Raw genomic sequence first — 13,164 nt, forward strand, 5'->3', positions numbered from 1 at the left:
CCCCTTTGGCAATTGGGTCCTACCTCAAAGTTAGATGAGGCCTTGCCTGAGAGCCCATCCCATAAGCATCCTTGCTAACCTGGTGAGTGCAAGTTCCAGTGCTGAGCTACTCTTAGTGAAAACAAAGCCACTTCACAGATGTTTTATATCCATTTGCACCCCAGTCTGTAGTGTTGCATGGAGTTATTTCATCCCAGGTGTAGGACTTGGTATTTGCCTGTGTGGAAATTCTTGTCCATCTCTTTCTCTAGTCTGTATATACCCCTATGCATAGTAGCCTTGTCCTCCAGTGTATTGACAGCTCCCCTTAATATGGTGCTGTTCAGCCCTGCTGAGAGTGAATTCAATCCCATCATTCAAGTTGTTAATCAAGGCATAAATAGTATCAAACCCAGTATCGAGCCTAAGATATGCTGCTAATAGTCTCCCACAAATTGGAGCAACCCAACAAGTTCTTCCTTGTCTGTCAGTGGCAGGTCCTGGAGAAAACTAGTCTTTAAGTCTCTTACATGTTCATATAAGACAGAGTAAAAATAGCAGAGATTAATACATCATAAAGTATGTTTCAGACAAACTGTGCTTCTATTGCTTAATGTATAACAGTTCCTACTGGAGTTAGAGAAATCAGTTTCTTGAGAGACCTTGGTTGACAAGAGGAGCACTGCCTACAGGGCAAGGTTGGTTTCATGCCAGTGCTATTACTAATAGTGACTGTTTCTGTTAGTCACCCACTTCTATCAGTAATAAATCCTTTGCTTTCAAAAGGAGGGCAAACATACTGGTTCACAATAATCAATACGTTGGTGTATTTTGCACCGATTTACTTAAATGAACAAAGTGTAAATCTTAATTGTGTTTTGTGGTAATGTTTTCTCGGATTATGTTTTTTCAGAGCATCCCTGAAGTTTAAACAGCTTTTTTCTTTTAAATATGTTATGAATCTAAACAGTGGAGTTAGGCTTTTCGATTAACTGCAAAGATGGTACTAAGAATCACTACCGTACATGTCATCTCTCTTAGTTTCCTAAGGAGAAATCTCATGGATCACCAATAAAACAGACTTCTCTGTGCTTAGTTAAGTTACAGTTGCTTCTGTAGATGCCACTAGAAGCACAAGGCTGACTTCTGCTTATAGTATGGGTGTGCTACTTTGGTGTATTTGATATTCAGTCCTGCAGACTCCTCTCCAAACAGGGAGATGATCTTGAGAACAGTAAACGCCTGTTTAAATACTGTCTCGATTTCAGCTTACCTCATTTTGAAGACTGGAACCTGTTTTTAGGGACAATAGTTTACTGAGGTTTTTACTAAATGAACAAAGTCCATGCCTTCAGCTCTGGTAAGCCTGTTGGAGGACTTTGGGCTAATTACAGAGTTGCTTAGCAGCAATTCTCATCTGCCAGTTCATTAATGTGCCATATTTTTTTTGAAAAATAGCCAGAAATTCAGCTTTTAAGAGTAAGTCCTTATCACATAGCATGCCTATAGCAAACAAATATAGTAAGATTTTTAAGAATGGTTATTCAGAACAATTCAGAATTGCTGGTTTGGCCGTTGTGGGGGCCAATTTTCAACTTCTAATTAATCTTACTGATATCCTGGTGTGTATGAATCATAGATTAGTTGCATTGTGGTCTTTGTGCTGTACCTTGGTGTTAAAACAGGTGGAGACTACCGGTATTCATTCATAGATGAGGAGACTTGAAGTTTGGCATTGTAACAGTGAAGGCAGGACATCATGACTTCTAAATATTGTGGCTTTGTTCACAGCAAACTGAGCTCCATCAATGACGAGTATATAAAGAACAGAGAAGAGTATGAAGAGGCTCAGAATGCAATTGTTAAGGAAATCATTAACATCGCTTCAGGTAAATATGACAGTGTTGATGTGTGTCACAGTCTGGAATGCTAGAAGGACTTGCAGCTACTTGAACATAATTCTATAGAGAAGAGCCATAATGTTCCCCAAAGAATTGGTGTGGAAAATGTGGTTTGGCTTTTAGACAGTTGTTGAAAGCTTGGAATATTTTCTCGTCTATGGTCAAACCCTTTCTTGGCATTGCTGCAAATGTGCAGTGAGGGTTGTATACAAATGCTAATTCTGGAAAAGGGACAAAAATATACCTATAAGGGCTACAACCATTCTCCGCCTAACTCCTTGACTGTGGACATTCCCACTCAAATGGCAGCCTAAGTAGAAGGCAGAAGAGGTAAGGAACAACAGAGAACTGAGGGAGTGGGACCTGAAGTCTATTAAGGGTGGTGAGTGAAGAACGTTGATATGCAATATGAGATCAAGGTAGTCATTGCTTATATGGTACAAAAAAAAGTTACTATTTTCCTAATTGATTTCCATATATCTTGCTCCAAGGTTATCTGCTATGGGACATTCTTTGATATCCTTCGCAAAAAGAGGAAGAGACATTGGGGAATTTGGGCTGGGCATTCTGTAAATATTGCCTCTCCAAAAGGCACTAGTTTCAGCAGAACAAATATTAGTTCTTTGAAAGAAAGAAGTGGAAAGTGAAAGCACTGATGGGTGTTAAAGCTAAGGGTAAATGTTTTAAAGATAAAAAGCACTTTTTAAGCTCATGTATGAATATATTAGAGTGTGTATAAAGTTAAGCTTTGACCCGTTGTCACAGTAAGGAATTTGCCAGTATATTGCAAAACTAGTAGCTTATTAAATATTCTTTTTTGTATTTTGGTGGTGGCTTTGTTTGTAGCATACTAAAGATTTGTAGTAGATTGGCTTCAGTATACCTTCTAGAAATATGTAGTATGTTTAAGTCTTTTGCTGCTGCTTAAAGCTTCTGTGGTGTGCAGTCATAGACTTACGAGCATATAGGTGTATTTAAAAAGCATTTTTCTTAAGTGTAAAAGTCTGGATTATGTGTATAGTTCTTGAATGAAAGTGACTTAAAAATCCTTTTAGTGATATATACATAATCAATTCAAGAGACTTTGTTAGAACAGTAAATGTACTTTGTACAGGTAGGACTCTTTCTCATGGTCACTGCTCACATCTTCTGTCACCTGCATCCCATTTGCAAGTGTTAGATGTTTTACCTCCTGTCCCTCATTCTTCTCACTAGAAAAACCCAGCACCAAAAACTGGTGCTGGACATCCTAGTATCACAGGAATTGTATCTTACAGACCTCTTCATAGTATCATTCACATAAATGTAAATGGTTGCTATGCCTGAATTATCAATGCTCTGTCTCTGTTGTCTTTGTTTGCATGAGTATCAAAATGCAGTGTGCTACTTAAGTAAGGAAACATACTGGATTTCCAGTCATCTTGCCATTGTGAGGGCATGGATTCCTGTTCTAAGATAAGCTTTTTCCTGTTGTCCAGTGTTAAGGCAAAACAATCAACGTGGCCTCACCTCTTATTTATCTTAGCCTGAAGATGTCCCCTTTGTTGTCAAGGCATAGAATCCTTAGGATTGCATTTCATACTCACAGAAGTGACTACTACCTTCACAAAATTGACTTAGATTGCAAATGAATTAATTTCATGGGCTCAGTATAGGATTTTGGATATCTTTTCAGCAAAAAGAAAAAAAAAGTTTTGTAACTGTGTCGAATTTGTGTCTCTCTTTAATCAAAACCAGGTTATGCAGAGCCAATACAGACGATGAATGATGTCATAGCCCAATTAGATGCAATTGTCAGTTTTGCTCATGTGTCAAATGGAGCGCCAGTGCCATATGTCCGTCCTGTCATTCTGGAAAAGGGACAAGGAAGGATCATGCTGAAGGGTGCCAGGCATCCTTGCATCGAAGTGCAGGATGAGGTGGCCTTCATCCCCAATGACATTACATTTGAAAAGGACAAGCAGATGTTCCACATTATTACTGGTAAATGTTTCTGTTCTCTTTTTCATTTGTAATTTATATTTTAAATGTATGGAGTATTTCCAATAATGATGTCTTTAAAAAAACAAAACCCCAAAAAGCAAAGAAACCAGCAACTCAATAAAACTCTGTCAAAACAATGTCTCTAATCAACAAAGGGTAAGCAGCTAGCAAGCTATTCATCTTTTTGTATGGAGGGGTGAGATTTAGCTCTGGAAAAGAGGGGAGGGTATTTGTAAGCTGTTGTTTATTACATTAGAAAACCAACTATTCTTCTGAAATATTTCCTTTCATAGTAGATATATTCTGCATGTTTATGCAGATACAGACATATTTCTCGTTTTCCAAACTAGGAGCCATGGAATTAGTTGTTACAATTATATTTATAGTGTACTGTTTGGAGATAGTGATGACTAATCAGAAATAGTCATTTGAGAAGAAGAGAGGCTGCTGGGACAGTAGGAAACAAGAAATTAAGCCTTCCTTAATATATGTATCCTTTGTCTTAGTGAATATAATTCCACAAGCCAGGCAACCTCAGGAACTGGAGATCCTGAACATGCTTAAGTGATTTGGAAAATTCCACTAGGTATCAATTGTACTGTAGCCATGTAGGCATTTTCTGTTGGCAACATTTTAAGCACTCTTCTTATTAATGTTTTCTTTGTTTAGTATGCAAGTCAATTTTAAATGCAAAACATGTTTCAATGACTGTATCCTTTTTTCCCCTCTATTCTCTGGTGTAATTAGGATAATTTTACTACACAGGAAAACATTTTTAGTGTTTATAGATTTAATTGAATTTTAAGTTCCATCCAGATGTCCTTGACGTACATTCTGAGTAGCAAAGATCTGAAATTAGAGAATGTTTAATGAACACTTCTAACATAATAAAAAAGAAACAAAAAAATCGGAATAAATGCATGGTAACACCCTTGTTTTTCTGGTTAGTGAAAGCATAAAATTGGTTTTAATGATTGATTTTCTGGAAAATATTTTTATTTCATTTGCTCTTCAGTTAAAATTAACTTCCATTACTCTGTGGTTTTGCTGATTCAGAATCACTTTAGAATGGAATTTAAATCATCCATTAGCTTGTACACGACCTGTAACTAAGTAATTTCATTTTTACAAACAAATTGTAATTGTTGTTTGAGGTGGAAGCAAATTACTTTCATTGTTAAGCAGCAGTACCTAGTGACTCTTAAACTTAAAGCTTCTTAGTTTTAAATATGGATGTCTGTTTTAGATGACTTCTTGTAGTCATGTGAAGTCCCAAAACTTAGGAAGATCCCCAATCACTTTTCTTTTGAAAAAAAATAGCTTTTGTGCAAGACACACAAGCAAACCGTATTAGCAGTGGAGCTACTTGTTGCACCTGTTAGACGAGTCTGCTTCTCTTTCCTGGCAAGAGAGTAATGACTTTAAACATTCTTTGTTTTAATTTGGAGCCTGTTCTCCTTTAAAGGAGCTGTTGAGCTGTAGAAGATGATGGATTTTTATTTGCAAAATTTCTTCCTTAGGCCCTAACATGGGAGGGAAATCAACCTACATCCGACAGACAGGAGTGATTGTTCTCATGGCCCAGATTGGGTGTTTTGTACCATGCAACTCTGCGGAAATAACCATTGTGGACTGTATCCTGGCTCGGGTGGGAGCTGGAGACAGTCAGCTGAAAGGTGTGTCTACTTTCATGGCTGAAATGTTAGAAACTGCTTCAATCCTTAGGTAAGTCCTCTGCTTAGTTGTTTTTGTTAGGGTTGACAAGGAAGGAGGTACTCTTAAAGATGCATTTAAGATTTCCTTTTATGCAGGATCTCAGGTCCTTTTTAGCAGACTCGTAAGTTCCTGAAGTAGCCTTCTGTGTTTCAGTGGTCATATAGGGCTGCTACCAGGAGGCCAAAGTCTAAATGGGACAAAGAAACTAATTGGGAATGATCTGTGTGACATTGTATGTACTTTATTCGTATGTTGTGACGTGAATAGGAAAGGTCTTTTGCCTCTGTCACAGTATGCCTCTACAACATAACTTGTGGCATTCCAATACCCAGAGTTCATGCTGTTCTCAAACCTTATAAAATGCTCTTGTTTTTTTAGGACAGCATCTGAAAACTCCCTGATAATCATTGATGAGCTGGGAAGAGGAACTTCCACCTACGATGGCTTTGGGTTAGCATGGGCTATTTCAGAATATATTGCTAGCAAAATCTGTGCTTTCTGTATGTTTGCTACACATTTTCATGAACTGACAGCCCTTGCTGACCAAGTGCCAACAGTAAATAACCTGCACGTTACTGCTCTGACCAGTGATGACACTCTGACGATGCTTTATCGTGTTAAGGAAGGTAAGACTCTGTAAATGGTGAACAGGATAAACTTTATTTCATCCTGAGAGCAGAAGAAAATGTAATGGAAAAAACCATACAATTTCATGATGTTCTCCAGGCTTATGGTTTATAATTGACATGTTCTTCTCTGTCCATAGAGAGTATGTATGGCAGGAGCTCTGACCATGTGTGAACACAGTTGGTGATGTTGTTGTTGTTTGTTAAGACTTCTAGGTTATTTCTGCCACTCTAGGAAGTGCTTTTGAGGTCTATCCCTTTTTATTTTTTAAAGAGCAGAGAGAAGGATTTAAAAAGTTATTTTCTGTTTTCAGAAGTCAGCCATTTTAACCTTCTGATAGAAAAGTCATGTCCCTTGCACTCATTTATTTTATAAAAACAGTTTAAGTTTTATGTGCTGGCAGTTTTTCATAACGTCTGCTTCATTGTAGTAAGGCTTAGTCACTGAAGAAAGATGTTGCCCAATTTATGCAGTAGTTTGATATAGGAAAAATCATATGTTTTGTTTTTAACAAATGGCATTATAGTAAAATAACAAGTAACCTGTTAATGTAAGATAAGTCAGTTCTATTTAACTGCTTTAGTGAATGCAGTTATTCCTTTTGGTATTAAATTAGCCAAGCTTTAATTGGACATACATTTCATTTGTTAACCACAATAAGCAGTTCCTCCTGTTTCGTGGTATCTACATTTGTTCTTGCTCCCCTCAGCAGAAGCCTGTATTTATGCTACATAAAGCAGGGCTGTGTAACTGTGGCTTGCAAGGTGTGGTTATTTATGACATTCTAATTTAGATGTAAACTCTACAGTGATTTTGTTGTTCCTGTAAGAGGCTTTCAGTTGTGTTGCCAAACTTTGGACAGAGATTTTGATTTAAAATGTGAGCAGAGTACTGTTGGTGCTGTGTTTTCACTTTAAAATACCTCTTTGCTTTTCCTATTCTGAGTTCCACAATGAAGAAATGAGTTAGATGACACTCGGATGGATAGAACATGGTTAATACAGAACACTGTGGCGATACTGTATCTGGTCAACAAGTTAGCTTTTAGAATGATTTTTGTCTTAAATAAGGAATAACTATTTCAAGAGTTAGGCTACTGTCTTTACTAAAATAATGCCTAAGTATCATCCATCCTTGTTAAAGCTAAGGAGCTAGTCCTTGCCTCATATCTTGGGTCTTAGAGACTGATGTTTACTTTTGTCTTTTTAGTTTAGGATTTAATCTTACCGGTACAGTTGCTGAAATTCATTCACATTTTAAAAACTGTTTAGTCACGTTGACACAATGCCAAATACATGCTTTCACTTGCCTGGTTCATCATAATAACAATGCTTTTCATGATCAGTGCATATTCATTATATGTATTTATTATCCTGGTATTCTCTCCAATATTTCCTGATTACTTTAGCTAATTTAGGACTTTTCAGTTTATTCCTGGCATATATTTTTCAGACATAAAGGCTTTTTTTTCTTTTAACTCTTTGTCCTTTTCATTTGAGATCTTTATTCTTTAGAAGTGGCGTGTCTGTTCATGCACTTTTCCAAGGCAATACCCAGGCTTTGCTTCTGAGGATTAGTCCAAAGTGCTGTGGTCCTGATTTCCCAGATAAGGCAGCATCTGTGGTTCTTTCGTAGTTGTCTGTTTCCCATTTGATCCACCACATATTGAGCTCTTTCCACCCAAGTGGAAGTTCAGAGCCCTCTGAATGTTATTCTCAAGTCAGTGCTTAAAATACAGTTTAGTGTGGCTAGGGACTGAAGACAGCTATAGTTGTAAATCGCTACAAGTGTAGCAATTCAACTCAAGAGGTGTGGCCAGCAGGTCAAGGGAGATTGAGCTCCCTCTCTACCCTGGTGAGGCCTCATGTGGAGTCCTGTGTCCAGTTCTGGGCCCCGCCCCTGCTTTTGTGGTTCTTTTTTTTTTTTTTTCTTTTTAAAAATGTGTATTAACTCACCCATTCTGGTCCTGGTGAAAACTCTGAGAGCCTGGTTTTGTATTTTTCTTCAATCAATTTTGCCATTTTTAGTCATATGCACAGTTTCTTTTCTGTGGTGTCTTTTTGGTCCATTTTCTTGGAAGTGCCTTTAAGCATAGAGTCACAGTATTTTGCATCTATCTTATTCAAATGTGTCAGGTGAGATACAGCATTATGAAATCGTCATCTTAAAATACCTGGTCCCAAATTGAGTGTCTTTCAGATAAGTTTTTGCATTTAGAATTGTGTGCTTTTCCTTTTGGAAGAGTGATGTAGCTCAGGCAAGGATGTGAGTATAGGCCGCTGGGATACAGCTGTGTTGTGAAACAAGTAACAAGTTTCACATCATTTGAAATGTGTAACTAAATGTGAAATACATGACAAGAAACTTTTTTGCAGTATTCGTGGTCTTCATGGCTCAAGACTGTGACAGAATCTCTAGAAGAGGAGACAAAGTACTGTTCTCCAGGACTCTGCTCAGGATTTTGTGAGCAGAGACCTGGGTTAGCTTTGTGTCTCAGGAGATGTGTGTTTTTAATATAAAATCAAGGGGACTAACATTTTGAAGCAGAAATTAATTTCCTTTAAAAAACCTGAGATATTTCAAGGCTAATAAACCAGAAAAAAAACCACCCTAAATGCTATTTTCCTTTACCTGTTCTTCAGTTACCCAGTGTTTAATGATTAGATGAATTTATTCATAACTGCTTGCTAGAGACCAGAATTAAAAGATGTAGTAGTGGAGGTGACAGATTGTATTGGAGGGGTTTCAGTATTGAAATGATAATTGTTTTATGTAACTGTATAATTAACATATTTTGAGCAATTATGAGAACTTTTCTTTTTCAACCAAATGTTATAAACAGTGTATTAATTGAAGTAAGTGTAAAGTTGAAAGGTTTTGATGTAGTTAAAGATGACTTCTGGAGATGGAGGCGTTCAATGGTACTGATGCAAAGGAGGAGGAGGATAATTGAGGATGCAACTATTACAATATTTTTAATAGATATACATACATATGTATTCATATAAATATAGAGAAAAATACAAATTTTAAAAGAAGAAATCGTGCAAATTCCCATATTCTACAGACTGTGCTGAAGCACTTTCATAAAAACCGTTATTCAGTTCCATTCAAGTACTAGAGGGAAATTCTTTCTTCCCTTTCTTCCTGAAGTGTTTTTGAGCTCTTCAATTATTGCTCTAAGAGATCTTAATTAAATAAGAGCATATTCTTTAGTCTGTTATGGTTTTTTTTTCCTCTGCATCCAGGTGTATGTGACCAGAGTTTTGGAATACATGTAGCAGAGATGGCGGCTTTCCCAAAACATGTGATAGAAAGTGCAAGAGAGAAGGCACTGGAGCTTGAGGAGTTTCAAAACATCGGCAAGCCCAAGGAATCTGAAGGAGAACCACCAGCCAAGAAACTCTACACAGAAAGAGAGGTTTGCTATCAGGAATACTTTTAAAAATTTGTTTAACTGTAATAGCCCAAGCAGAATAGTTTAAGAAGTCAGATTCTCCAAAGCTTGAGGATAAGTAACTGTAACCTAACTTTTCCCATAACAAAATGTTTTAGCTATCAAGTTCATTAGGAGCTGAAGAGATGTTTGAGGATAGGAGGTTTTAGTTAGATTCATGTCAAGTTACTGTAGACAAGAGTTTTATCTAAAAACTTAATAATGAGAATGAAACTAATTTTCTTAAAGAATGATGATCAGCAGTTGGTATGATTGGTGTACAGCTGGAGTCACACAAGGGACTGTGTCTCTAGCTGTCCTGTGGGGTTTACTTTATGTGATGAACCAAGCCAGAATTTTGTGTTCAACACTTCTGCTGGCTAATTAGTTTGTATGTAGTGTGTCTTGTGACTTAAGTGATAGCTTTTGATTAAATTGTTGTTTAGATTATTTTTGCCTCTGCAGGTGGGCTACACTTCCCCTTTAAGGGTTCACTAGTGCTCGTTTCTTGAAGTTCAACATGAACACACTCAGATCTGCTCACATCAGGGAAAAGCTGAGTACACAGCTTTGTCCTTTGAGCCCTTCCATGTCCCCTCAGTACTAACACGTCTACTAAGCTGACTGGTGCCCAAGCTTGCCTCCCCGCCAACCCCACCACATTTTCTATACTGGGCATGATGTTCTATGGTATGGAACAGCTCTTTGGCTAGTTCACGTTGGCTCTACTGGCCACGCTCCCTCACAGCTTCTTGTGCACCTCCTGACTGGCAGAGCATGGGAAACTAAAAAATCCTTCACTCAAGATAAGCTCTAATTAGCAGCAACCAAACCATCAGTGTGTTATCAATGTTATTCTCACAATAAATTCAAAACACGGCACTGTACCTGCTACTAGGAAGAAAATTAACTCTATTCCAGTTGAAACCAGGACAATACTGAAGGACATGGCAATTTGGGCCTAGAACACTTGATTTATAGATGTCAAAGTTCCTCTCATTTCACATGTGAGAATTTTAGCTTGCTTCTCTCTCTACTCAACTAAGAAGTGTAACGCTCTTGGCTTTGCACAGGCTTCAAGTGTAGATCTCAGCATATTGCACATTGCACATCTCAGCATAGATCTGATCACATCCACATTGCATAATACAGTCGTGTAAAGCCATCTGAGTGAACTGATTTTTCTTTTCTCTCTTCACTTTCTGAACTTAAAAGAAGGTTCATTAGCAGATAGTGTAAAGTAAAACAACAGCTTGCAGGAAGCTTTCTCAAAATAGCCTATGTCATCTCATTGCTGGATTAAGAGTCCTTAGGGTGAAATCTATTGCAGCCTCCTAGGAAACCTGCGTGCTGCCTTATGACCTGCATTGTTTTTTGCTAATAGCCAGGTCTTTCTTGCTGCATGCATATAAACCTACTTCCAGGTCTTCATTCTGTGGCCCAGCCTGAAACTTTTTACTCATTTATCTCCTTATGTACATCAAAGACAATCTTGGTAATACTCTGGTATATGGAAGCCTTGAAGTGTTATTCCATGTCCAAAGCACTTTCTACAGCCTTTGCTCTAGAGAGAGGCTGTTAGCTGCTGCTGTATTTTCAGTTTTAGAGGTGTGCTGCATTTGTTCATGGCTCAATAAGTGGATCTGATGATGCAGATGAGCGATCCCTGGTCTGTCCTATCTTTTAGTGACAGGAGGTTCTGCTGCCACCTACCCTAGTTGCTCCACTATTTATTACCTTTCTTTTGACAGCTTGCTAGGTATCATTGTGAAGTATTTTTCAGATTAGTTGGATGTGGCTATGTGCTCTTGAGTTGATGTAAGTTAAATTGACATGGCAAACACTTCTAACAAATACAGCATCATGTTTTATTCTTGGATATTTCAGTAACAAAATATTTTGTAAACTCTGTGGGCCATAGGATGACATAGCTTTAGATGTCTTGCTCAGGTGATTAGTCTGCCTTTATTAGCTTTGTGTTAGAAGAAAAAGTGTGTTAGTGCATTTCCAGGTCCTTTGGAAACTTCTGTACTAAAAGTATACTGCATTAGTCCTAAATAATAAACCAAAACTAAGAAAACTTTGTGATAGACTTCTAATACGTGAAGAGCAGAGGGCTAGTCAAAATTCTGTATTCTGGGCAAATTGTTTCTAATAACAGGGATCCTGAATACTCTTCATGGAAGTGTTTGTTCTTGTTCAGTTCAGATTATTTAGAAGTTCCATTTTGCCTGTTTGTGTAAAAGCATATGCATAAAGCTTAATTATCATCTGTTCTCCTTGGTGACGGCCACTCTCCAGTTGCTTAGTTACAATTTGTTCTTTCCTTTTGCATGTTAAAATATTAGTTTTGATTTACAGTTCCTCCAACAAGTAGCTAGTTTGGGTAACGTGTCCACTCTGATGCTATTATTACTAGAGTCCTCACCTGATGTGATTGCACGCTGGAATTAAATATGGAACACATAGGAGCTTGCAGTGTTAAATGCTGTATATCTGCTGATATGGTACTTTTTGCTCATGGATTGAAAGGGGAAAGAACTCCTGATTATAGCCATATAGCTAGATTGTTTCAGTGTTGAGAACATGGAAAAATAAGTGGAAAAATAACCATGTTTTTTTGCCTGCAAAAATTTCTGGTGATGAACAATACTTTGTATGCTTGGAAAAAAATCCTGCTTGCAATCTAAACATCCTGTTTTCTTTCCTTCTTCTCCCTCCATTTCAGGAAGGTGAAAAGATAATTCAGGATTTTCTTTGTCAAGTGAAAGCATTGCCCCTGACAGATATGTCAGAAGATGACATCAAAATCAAGCTGAAACAGATGAGAAATGATGTGTTGGTAAAGAACAACAGTTTTGTGAATGAAATAATTTCCCGATCGAAAGTTACTTCATGAAAGACGTGAGAACAGGATACAGCTCTTTTGGCATGTTTTACATTGCAAGAACTATCATTTTCTTGTCTCGTAGCTTTTACACTTTATGATACTTGTACTGATTTATGTAGGCATTTTTGTCTTGATTTCAAATTGTTTTGTAAAAAACCCTGAGCACATCCTGTGCCAGATTTCCTGCTTTAGTTGTTGTCATTGTGTCCTTTGAGAAGTTTTCAATAAAATGCTTTTTCAGTATTGAGTTACTGTCTGTACAAACAGAAAGCATACTAGAAAGTCTAACAATTGAGATGGGATACAACTGCTACAGCCCTGAAAAGCAACAGCACAAATACAAAATCTTTGTGCTAGACCGTGATTGGTTTGGGTTTTTTTTTTTTTTGATGATGCAATTACAGTAATTAATTCAGGGAAGTCTTAGTAGCCCAATATTAGTGTTACTAAAGCAACGGCTGGGGTGAAGTTACAGTCACAGAATCACAGTCACAGAATGGTAGGGGTTGGAAAAAGACCTTTAGAGATCATCTTGTCCACTCCCCTGCTAAAGCAGGCCCACCTAGATCAGGTCACCCAGGAACATGCCCAGGCAGGTTTGCAAACCTCCAGAGGAGACTCCACACCCTCCC

The 13,164-nt window shown here is 37.7% G+C and overlaps 1 protein-coding gene across 2 annotated transcripts in view; it reads left to right on the forward strand.

Annotated features, from left to right (window-relative positions):
* Nucleotides 1-12,746, forward strand: part of MSH2 (mutS homolog 2) — a 54,177-nt gene extending 41,431 nt beyond the window's left edge. For both annotated transcript variants that reach the window (XM_061990180.1, XM_061990182.1), the window contains exons 11-16: nucleotides 1,771-1,868; nucleotides 3,618-3,863; nucleotides 5,384-5,588; nucleotides 5,958-6,205; nucleotides 9,455-9,627; nucleotides 12,371-12,746. In XM_061990180.1, coding sequence (XP_061846164.1) covers nucleotides 1,771-1,868; nucleotides 3,618-3,863; nucleotides 5,384-5,588; nucleotides 5,958-6,205; nucleotides 9,455-9,627; nucleotides 12,371-12,541 — 1,141 coding nt within the window. In that variant the 3' untranslated portion in view covers nucleotides 12,542-12,746. The remainder of the gene's footprint in view (nucleotides 1-1,770; nucleotides 1,869-3,617; nucleotides 3,864-5,383; nucleotides 5,589-5,957; nucleotides 6,206-9,454; nucleotides 9,628-12,370) is intronic.
* The last annotated feature ends 418 nt before the right edge of the window (nucleotides 12,747-13,164 follow it).

This window comes from Colius striatus, chromosome 2 (assembly GCF_028858725.1).
Source record: "Colius striatus isolate bColStr4 chromosome 2, bColStr4.1.hap1, whole genome shotgun sequence".
NCBI lineage: Eukaryota > Metazoa > Chordata > Aves > Coliiformes > Coliidae > Colius > Colius striatus.